The 11,420-nt window shown below is 39.6% G+C and overlaps 1 protein-coding gene across 1 annotated transcript; it reads right to left on the bottom strand.

Annotated features, from left to right (window-relative positions):
• Positions 1-1,387: 1,387 nt before the first annotated feature.
• On the bottom strand, positions 1,388-6,479 carry LOC112077110 (SKI family transcriptional corepressor 1 homolog-B-like; the record flags this gene model as incomplete). Its single annotated transcript, XM_024143701.2, has 7 exons — positions 6,229-6,479; positions 3,146-4,946; positions 2,697-2,793; positions 2,489-2,596; positions 2,278-2,343; positions 1,893-1,967; positions 1,388-1,529 (listed from the first exon to the last, which is right to left on the bottom strand). Coding segments are annotated over exons 2-7 (2,279 nt in total), but the record flags the coding sequence as incomplete, so codon positions are not given.
• Positions 6,480-11,420: the final 4,941 nt, after the last annotated feature.

Raw genomic sequence — 11,420 nt, 5'->3', positions numbered from 1 at the left:
AAAATTGTCACATTCAGTTCTTTAACCCATGGTAATGTYGGAAGATTAGTGTACCTGTAACTATAATAGGGAGAATAGTGTAACAATAGCAGGCTTATACCCTCGTCTATTACCTACACTAACCATGGAACCTGTGTGATGTCACAGCCAAGTATTGCGCCATGCGTCGGGGGCTTCCAACTTGTTACTGCTTCGTCTGCGCTCCATAATGATTTAACTAGCCTACATGTCTTTAAAAAATATATATATATATTATCAACTGTTACTAATGATCCTCAGCAACAACCACAATGGCCGTGACGGCGTTTACATAGGAAGCAAATGAAGGAAAAAAAGAAAAAAAAATGGAATTAAATGGAATGATAATGTAGGATGTACCAACTGAAGAGAACTAACAGTAAATTTGGCCGTTGAATGTGTCGTTATTAAGCCTACGGATGGTCGATACTGACGGTGTCTAATGTTTAACATGATAGAAATAGGAAACAGTGAAAGTCAGGGTGGCCTATAATTAAGACATTAGAGAGTGGCCATCCCTGCAAGTTAAAAGGCCGTACAGGTTAAATTCTGCATAATGGCTCAGCATTTAGATCACCTTTACTGTTGATATGTTTCAGTTAGCCGCCATATGACTGGTTTCAGTCATTTGTCTCCAGCGATTTGAAAGGTCAAATATATATAAAACAAGATTCCCTAATCCAAACAGATTACTCATTTACCTAGCTCTTACCMAAGAGCTTGTGTCAAGTTGTAAATGACAGTGCATGGAATATGCTGTTATTTCAGGGTATGTTCTCTTGACCTTATTCCTCGCGCATAAAAGGTGTTGGAATTATGAGGTCATCAAGTCAAGGTTAGAATACGGTGTATCTGTAGGACACACCTCCTCCTCCATCTTCATTAATTTGATCTCCACCCCTCCCAAATGAATAGCAGGGTTCTCATGCTATTCTCATGCTTAAGTTCAAGGTTAGAATACGCGTAGAGAGAAAAGTGCATTAAAGGGAATTATGTTCCATTTACTTGTGTTGGACTCGGGTTGGAATCGGGCCCCAATTTATTAGGCAAAGATAATAGCCTTTRATCAATCAATCAACCAATCACAACATATACATATATATATGTGTGTGTGTGATTGGTTGATTGATTAAAGGCAGGGGATGATCAAAGGCATTATTGTATATATATATATAAATAAATTATATATATATATATATATACACACTGAGTGTACAAAACATTAAGAACACCTGCTCTTTCCATGACACAGACTGACCAGGTGAATCCAGGTGAAAGATATGATCCCTTATTAATGTCACTTGTTAAATCCACTTCAAATCAGTGTAGATGAAGGGGAAGGAGACAGATGTAAGAATTATTTTTAAGCCTTGAGTTGGGGTGGTGGGTGGGGGGGGGGGGGGGGGGTGTATGTTGGTATGTTGGTATGTTCTCACCTCTGACAATATGAAGCTGCTGAAACATCTCTTCCCTGTAAGACAGCTCCCTTTTCATCTGATGATGGAAATTATCTGGGGAGCAATTACAATAGCATCTTTAGTATAGCCGATAAACGACTCTTTTAATATGGCTGCCTATACACTCTCGCGGGGCATCCTACTCGGGCAAAATTGAATAAAGCCTCCTAAATCACCAAGTACACAAACGAATAGCCATATGGAAATTGGATTGAAAAGATAAATGACATTCGGAATCGTGCAATTTAAAAATAACGGACATGCGCTAACACACCTAACGTAGTGAAAACCATATCGACGTGTGTTTGTTCAGCGGTCAACATGCTGATCATGATAAWCGTGATACACACCCGGAAAAACATTCTCTTAAAACCCCTTTTGAATCGAAAACTGAAATTTGATTTAAATSATTTATACTTTTTAAATGTTGGAATTCTCGTTCCAATTTCTTCCTTTGCTCCACTTGCTCAACGAGCTGTCTCTGCAATTCCTCTGTAGAAAACGAATGAACAAATGTGTTAAAAAATAAAAATTAATATGGGGTGAAAATGGCTGCGGGGTATAGGCTAAATGGTAGACTAAATTATGTTAAACGATTCATGTCAAGCGATTGGTAAAAGGCCTAGGGTGAAAGCCAGTCTATTCTATTCTGCAGGGATCATGTAAGGCATCATTTAGGGATCATTCCAATCATTAAAGAAAGCCTATAATAAACAATATCATTATTATAAAAAATAAAATAAAATAGGCAAACATTTTATAAATAACAATGTAATAATAATAAGTTATTGTACAGTGTTACCTTTTGCCAGTTTTTCTATGTCTTTCTGAGTTTGTAATACTCTGCTAACATTGTGCGTTGCCTCGCCTGAAAACACACACAGAGAGACAACATTTATAGCGTTACAAAATATACACAAATAGGCAAATAAAAATAAAAAAGAGGCTTTAATTCTTTTTTTTATAACCAAAAGTTCTGTTTATCGACGGAGAAGTGCATCACTAGAACTAACCCTCGTTCGGGGCTACTCTCGGGCTCTCCTCGCCGCTTTGGCCGGTATAAGACTTATCTTCAATCTCCTCCATTGTCGAAGACGGCTCCTCTCTACTGACACTGTCATCTAAATAAACAGCAAATACATCGAATGGAAATCAATGAGTCTCGTTGCTTTTTCCCGAAATGTATTTTTATTATAACATTTGAACAGAACAACATCCAACCTTTCGATTCCACAGTATCTTTATGGTAATTCGTTGCTGAACCAAAAGCRTATGGACTTCTCCTTTGTTGCATATCACTCCTGTCCGGTGAATATATCTAGATAAATCAGGACAGGATAATGAAGATGATCGGTAAATTGCATTCAAATCATGCTCTCTGACATTTTTTTGGGGGGGGACAAATTGTGTATTTGAACGAACTTTGATTCTCTGCTATTTAACACAGACAAAACAAACGTGAACGTAAAATAGAAAAATAAGCCCAAATGTATACGTGACAGTAAAAAGGATGATGCCTTTTCCGATTAGTCAATTAATTAACGRTGGTCTATTGTTACTTTTTAATTCCTATCAGTGAATTCCTAATTCATAACAAACAAAACAAAAAAGTATCTTCCTTAGTATGTAGGACATCGAATATAAGGAGTGGGTCCATATCAATCACTCACTTCAACAAAAGACGTGGTCTTGTTCTCCTGTCTCTCTCTGTCTGAAGACAGTACCACGTGTAGAGGTAGATTCATCCTCTGTGAGTCGACCACAKCCGCCTGCTCTGGCTCCGATTTGGATTCTGGGCAGTTTAGTGAAGCATCCTGTGCCAAGTTTAGAACCGGAACAAGGGGGCTCTTGCTGACCTCAATGGTGTGCGGAAGTGACTCCTCATCCTCTTGTGATTTATTGGTTTCAACATCCACATCCGTCTCTCCCACACTGTCCACGCTTCCGGGGGACATGGACCTGTAACTCGAGCTCTCGCTCAGGAAATCTGGTGACAGGTAGCCAGCTCGAGCCCCGTTGTACGAACCCCGGTTACCGTAAAGTTTGGCTATACTTTCCGCGTCTTTGATGACGGGTCTGAATGCAGATACGTAGCTAATTTTCCGTGGTAGAACTGGCCTTATACAGTCCATTAGCCTCGCCTCATCGCCAAACTTGTCGTCCTCATTCCGGGTGGACTGTGTGCTAGTGCACTGGTCACTGTCCATCAGACTGTCCCTCGGAGTGTTGCTACTTCTGTCACTCTGCTCGGATGCATCCAGATCACTCTGTCTGGCGCACAGGAGCTCCGAGTGCGGTTTGTGCTGGGGCTGTGGCTGGGGGTGGGGGTAGGGGGGCATGGCCAGGCCACCTGCAGTAGGCCAGAACATGGGGAAAGAGTGGTAGGCGCTGTCCTTGGTGCTAGGCCAGGAGAAGACCCCGGAGAGGTGGGCTTTGTTCTGCCCTTCTCCCATCACAGCACCGTCATCCTTTTTCTGTAACAACCCGAATGCCGGGAACCCGTAGGGGTGTGGGTAAAGCGGCGGAGGRATCTTCACATTCTGCAGCATACCGAAGCTCTTACTGGGCACCGGGATAACCGGATAGCTGCGCGTGGTACTCATACTCCCCATGCCTCCCCGGTTGTCCTCGCAGCGGAGGATTTTAGGGGGGATCTCCGGTGAGTCTCTCCGGGAGAGGTTGCTAGGTCCTTGATGTGGTTTCAATGGAAAGGAACGCTCAGAGCCGTGACCGTGCACCGGCAGCGTCCTCTTCCGGCTACCTCCGTTGAACATGGCCTTCACGTCCTCCCACGCATGTGCCACGTCGTCAGGTGAGCCTTTGTCCGTCAGTTTGAGGTGCCTCCTCCAGGAGTTAAAGTTAGCTGCGTCTGGCTGGGTGTACTTTGACTCTGGTGTGCGGTGAGAGTGAAATATGAACTTATTGGGAGAAAAATACATATTGCAGAAGGAGCACTTGATGCACTTGGCTCTGGAGCTGTTGTACCTGGCTGGTATAAAGTTACCACGGCTCCCCCACGCGCACTCGTGGGACACATCAAACGCGAAGTTTTCCGGTAATTTTGGAGGGTTGTGAGCTCCGAGAAACGATTTACAAAGCCTCTCGGCCTCGCGCTTTGTAATCATCCCGCAGCGCCTCGAGGAGATGGGCATGGCGCCCGCACGCCTCAGAATCTCCAGCTGGACCGGGGTGCATTGCACGCAGGTGATGCCCAGCGCCACRCGCCGGTTGTGGATCTCGTTATAGCTGTAGTTTTTCAGCAGAGTGTTGGAGATCTGCGCCAGGCACAGTCTCTCCTGGCCGTCCAGCACCAGGCAGACTATGGGTATTCCATACAGCGCGGTCTCGCTGACCTGGTTGGGTTTCAGGTTGGGGTTGAATGTTGGGAGGTCCTGTTTGGAGCTCGGTGGAGAAGAGCTGGAGTCCCGTGTCACAGGTAGCAGACTAGGATTAGACTCCATTACTGGAAGCCTGCAGGAAGAAAAAAACATAACAATTATTATCATGACAATGAAAGTTTTTCATTTATATATATTTTTTCCCTTTTGTTTTTACCAATAATACTTATAAACTAATTTATAATCCAGGCTGCATCACATCCGGCCGTGATTGGGAGTCCCATAGGGCGGCGCACAATTGTCCCAGCGTCGTCTGGGTTTTGGCCCGGTGTAGGCCGTCATTGTAAATAAGACTTTGTTCTTAACTGACTTGCCTAGTTATATAAAGGTTAAATAAAAAATAAAGAATAAAAAATAATGATTTTAAAACAATCCGTATCCTCTTTCCAGCTTCCAAAAGAATCTAGAGCATTGTTATAGCATTGATTAGCCCATAATGACAGCAAATAGTCCTAATAAAAATCAGACAATTCTATAGACATAATCATAGTCATTATAAAAACAATAAAATAGACCTATATTGTTTAAATAACCCATAAGAACAATATTTTWAAAAAAGTATAGTAAAATGTATTATATGTATGCGTAAAAGATAATACCTTCACGAGAAACGCTTGGTGGTTTCTCAGGATTTTGTAAAAGCCTATTTTCCAAATCAGATCTAGTGCTATTGCCGCCTAAACCRGTCTTTAACGTGATGAGAGCTGACTCAGCCGGGCCCAAAGCTGATTTAGCCGGTCCCAGAGCTGACCTCAGCCGGGCGGAGAGCTGAGGAGAACGGCTGAACAGGGCCAGCTAAGACGCTAACACGATACGGAACAGAAGCAAAATACACATTTAGCCATGCCAAGCAGCTTAACCTGGAGGCTTGAACCTGTAAGCAGCTTTCTGTGTAATTACCAGGGTCTAGCTTTGTAGGTCTTGGATCGGTTGGTAAGATAACACAGCCACTAAAAGAGGTACATTTAAGACGTTTCCAAGAACATATTCGTTTTTTTTCTTTATTTTTTCGATTTAAGTGACATGCAAGATGCATTTTTAATCCCTCATCAAATATATATTGTAATTGACGCTCTAATTTTACAAACAAATATATAGCCGATRAGCCATCAGTGAGCACGTAGATCAATAGGCGTATTGCTGATTGGTAAAACAGCAAGCCAATATATTGTATTTTATTTGGAATGTTTCAAGATTTTTTTAAAACATTATGTCAAAAGATTGTTGCATGRAATGAAATGTATGGCTGTGAATGTACCCGAATATGCATTAGGAAMTAGTGTGATTGTCAATGGCACCAACAAGGTAAAAAAAAGGGACAAGACACGTTAATCCTTTCTCATGGCAAAGCTTACCTTTTTTGTATGGTGCAAACCCTTCCTCGTTGTGTCAGCAACAACAAAACACAAAAAAAGAGTGATCAACTATTGTAATTAGGTAAAAAAGCAGCGTTCACACRTCCGATGATTTGAGCAAAAACAAGATCAAACGCCGAATTTTTTTTTKGCCGGAAGGTTTGTCCAATAATAATTATGTCTGCTTGCCACTGACTGCTCTTGCATCCCTTTGCTGGAGCTCGACTCTCGCGGCTGTGTGTGTGTGTGTTCCGTGTGTGTGCAGTGTGTAAAGACAGCGTCCGCTAGGTAGAGCAACCAGCCCACTGCAACGAAAATTCCCCCGCGACGCCCTCAACATCATCAAGTGACAGCTGAAGTAATGGCAAGGCACTCCTACTTAGTGCCAGCATCTTTACATTAACCGTTTGCCTTCGGGATCAATGGAAAATAGCAGCGCTCTTTATAGGCCTGAGGACAATTAAATGTGGCCCTGAGTTCCTTTTCCATCCAAATGTAAAGAGAGAGAGAGAGAGAGACAATAAAGAAAGACTATAAGGGTTTAAACAYGGATAGCAACTGACTTAATGGTTTCCAACATTTATTCCAAGGTTAGTGGCACTTAAAGATTGATTGTCTCTCACTATATATCTTGCTTCGCATTGATATTCTTCAAGTGGATGTGTAATATTTAAAGCAACAGTCTAGGGAACGTGGATGTGTGGGCTAATGTCCGACGACTATTGTGTCCTATTCATTATTTAAAACTGTTTATGGTGCGATCGATTACAGGCATTTCTCCCTTGCAGTCTCCGTGTTAAAATTGACAGGCCATAGAGATAATCATGTAAAATGTGCATTTTAAAGGTTTGTATTTGCATATCATTTATTAAGGTATGTATTAGCCTATCATTAGTATAAAGGTATGTATTAGCCTATCATTATTAAAGGGTATGCATTAGCCTATCATTATAAAGGGTATGTATTAGCCTATCATTAGTAAAGGGTATGTATTAGCCTATCATTAGAAAGGGTATGTATTAGCCTATCATTATTAAAGGGTATGTATCAGCCTATCATTATTAAAGGGTATGCATAGCCTATCATTATAAAAGGTATGTATCAGCCTATCATTATTAAAGGTTATGTATAGCCTATCATTATTACAAGGTATGTATTAGCCTATCATATTAAAGGTATGTATCAGCCTATCATTATTAAAGGGTATGTATTAGCCTATCATTATTAAAAGGTATGTATCAGCCTATCATTATTAAAGGTTATGTATTAGCGCTATCATTATTACAAGGTATGTATCAGCCTATCATTATTAAAGGTTATGTATTAGCCTATCATTATTAAAAGGTATGTATCAGCCTATCATTATTAAAGGTTATGTATTAGCCTATCATTATTACAAGGTATGTATTAGCCTATCATTATTGAGAAGGGATGTATTAGCCGATATCATATTAAAAGGTATGTATTAGCCTATCATTCATTTAAAAGGTATGTATCAGCCTATCAATTATTAAAGGGTATGTATTTAGCCTATCATTATTAAAGGTGTATTAGCCTATCATTATTAAAGGTATGTATTAGCTATCATTATTAAAGGGTATGTATTAGCCTATCATATTAAAAGGGTATGTATCAGCCTATCATTATTAAAGGTATGTATTAGCCTATCATTATTAAAGGTATGTATTAGCCTATCATATTTAAAAGGTATGTTCAGCCTATCATTATTAAAGGTTATGTATTAGCCTATCATATTACAAGGTATGTTCAGCCTATCATTATTAAAGGTATGTATTAGCCTATCATTATTAAAGGTTATGTATCAGCCTATCATTATAAAGGTTATGTATTAGCCTATCATTAATTAAAGGGTATGTATGCCTATCATTATTACAAGGTATGTATTAAGCCTATCATTATAAAGATATGTATCAGCCTATCATTATTAAAGGTATGTATCAGCCTATCATTATTAAGGGTATGTATCAGCCTATCATTATTCACAGGTATGCATTAGCCTATCATTATTAAAGGGCATGTATTAGCCTATCATTATTAAAGGGTTGTATCAGCCTATCATTATTAAAGGGTATGTATTAGCCTATCATTATTAAAAGGTATGTATCAGCTATCATTATTTAAAGGTAGTATCAGCCTATCATTATTAAAGGTATGTATTAGCCTATCATTATTAAAAGGTATGTAATCAGCCTATCATTATTAAAAGGTATGGTATCGCCTATCATTATTAAAATGAGTAAATAAACCAAACAAAAGAGGTAAGATAATTAGTATTGAAAACAAATCATTTGCCATTTCATATATATTTTCTCAAACAGGCCTATTCACATTCATAGAAGTTGTACATTGTAGACAGAGTACGGAACCCCGTTTGAGTCTTTGGGTGTCCAACAAATATCCATGTCTCACTATTTGACACATACCTGTTGGACAGGTATGTCAAATAATCATTTAATTTGACGCGTCACATAAAAAATATATATATATTTTGAATGTTGTGTGCGCAGAAGCCAAGCGCCACCACAAAGATCAGTAGCATTGTCAAACAAAAAAAAACATTAAAACTAAACAAAAAGTCTGCAAATAAGCGCCACGATGTGTTTAACTATTTAACTATATTACTATGCTATTGGTGATAATCCATTATTTGTTCGACCGAATGGGAAAACGTCTGTGTGAGTCTTTGAAATAAGATCAGGACCAAACTAGCAGGATTTTAAAAGCTGTTAGCTAGGTTGGCTAACATGTTCCCCGACATGCAACCGTCACAGAGGCAGGGGAGAAAGAGATTGTGATCCTGCTGCTGCTTGAAAGCCAGCCAGCCATATTTATTTTTATTTTATTGAACTAGGCAAGTCAGTTTAAGAACAAATTCTTATTTTCAATGACAGCCTAGGAACAGTGGGWTAACTGCCTTGTTCAGGGGCAGAACGACAGGTATTCAATCTTGCAACCTYCCGGTTACTGGTCCAACGCTCTAACCACTACCTGCCGCACCAAGCAGTTACACCTGATTCATCCTAGCTAGTCAGAAATACAGAATAATAATCACGCATTTTGTCAACATTGATGACTGTTTGGAAAGTGGATGTAGGCTATCTCACCTACTATGTTAACTTCGCTTTTCAGTATGACAAATATCTTTGATAAAAATGTTTTAGCAACTTCTGGGGTAGCTTGGTACCCGGTCCATATAAACGGTCCATATAAGACAGATCGCATGCATGTTAAGATTATCCATGTATTTAACAAAATAAATACATTAACGACGGTCTCTGACGTGCTACACGGTGTTCTACCAGCAATGAATCACAGTGTCGTCATGAAATGCTTCTGAATACTTTACCCAATCAGAGGGTGTTAAATGACCACAACACAACACGCCCCCGGAGCTGTGTCTGCAGCTATCAAATACACMATTCACCCAAATAAAACACGCATTGTTATTATAATGATATGTGTACTGTGATTTGGCATGTGGTAAAGACAGACTGGCAGCGAAGACACATTGAWAGTGAATGAGGGTTGAAATGATTATATATGGGGCACAGGCCTTCATCATATGTTGAGTTCCCACGGACTCTCTCTCTCTCTTCAGCTCAGCAGCCTCCAGACATGAGTCCTGACAATGACCGGCTGTTCTAGAGGTCGTTCAATCATTAGGCATCAATCATGTCGCCTTTCACGCATGTTATAAGTCAAATAGAACACATTTTCCCCCAATAATTTTCAAACATTTCTACATGCAAATGGAGAAACAAATTGGATTAAAAAAATATWAAAAAATGTTCCTTTTGGTAATTTGGGTAACCACATCAGACCTATACCCAAAATAAGGTGTAAATAAAATATGTTTTCCCCCCTCCCCCCTTCTCTAAACATTGACAATCCATTGTAGCCTAAATATTTTCATTATCGTTTGACTTCACCAACGCGGTCAGTTTAGCGCATGTGTGTTACTGTGTGTTTGCCCCGGCCGTTTAAAGCTTGTACGCGCACGGATCATAGCCCAGTCCACTGTAATATTGATGGTGGCGTGTAACCGGATCGGTCCCCCGGCGCCACGTCCTATATCGACTTCCAACACCATGATACTTTTCTCCTCAACAACAATAATTCCAGTTTTGTTCTGTAATTATTCAGCGATTTAAATTATTCAGAGAGCAAGGTGGAGGCCACACTGTCTTGTAGGTTCCGGATGCACTCATGACGGAGTTTTACGTTTAGTTTTAGTTTAGCACAGGTAGGCCTATATATATATATATATATATATATATATATACTGAACCAGCACGTTTTAACATTTTAATCAGAAAAAAACATCTTTCTATTTTTTCGTTTTGAAGCTTTTATGTCTTAACAAACAAGTTGGATATTAACTTGGTCCAATATGTCGCCTAGATAACAAACTGCACCGGAATACCGGACTTTGCTGAAACGAATTAAAGCTTATTAAATATAGATATTATTAAATATAGATATTCAACATTTGACACTGAAGAACTGTGACTGAATATAGCCTAAATGATAAGACTATATTTATATTTTTTAAATGCCTGATAAAAAAAAAAATATCCTTGTGAAATAATACATCGAGATTTAAATGGGTCATAAAATTATGATTCAAATGATTATCAAAATCAGTCATGGACACATACTTGATGTCCTGTGAAATGCCACCATCGATGCAGCTTTTACTAATAAATCGTCTAAACTCTTGATATACAAATAAGTAGACTATATATTAAAGAACAGACAAAAAAAAAAGCGAATAATAAAGTTTTTAAACCTTTTTWAAACCTGAAAAAAATAGTAGGCCTATAGGAATATTATGCAAACTGTCCCTCTTCTCATGCTGTTAAAACGACACACACCCCAAAAAAATGCTAATGGCCCCTATTCTTTACTGCGGGCAGAGGGCTGCCTGCGCCTAATAACACGTTGAGTTGTAGGCTATAGCGTTGCCAGTTAGTGGTGGTCCCATCTGTCAGAGGGAGGCCTCACATCGCCTGAATAGAGGAGCTACCCCACTTGGCACAGACCATAGCCGCGGGAAGTTGGGGTTCTGAGGACGCCGCAGACTGGGCCTTTAATAGTCCCGTATTATAGCAGACTGGGCCTTTAATAGTCCCGTATTATAGCAGACTGGGCCTTTAATAGTCCCGTATTAT

The sequence above is a fragment of the Salvelinus sp. IW2-2015 genome, unplaced genomic scaffold, assembly GCF_002910315.2.
Source record: "Salvelinus sp. IW2-2015 unplaced genomic scaffold, ASM291031v2 Un_scaffold4286, whole genome shotgun sequence".
Taxonomy (NCBI): Eukaryota; Metazoa; Chordata; class Actinopteri; order Salmoniformes; family Salmonidae; genus Salvelinus; species Salvelinus sp. IW2-2015.
Note: the sequence above shows the minus strand (reverse complement) of the source record. Positions and strands in the feature narration are given on the sequence as shown.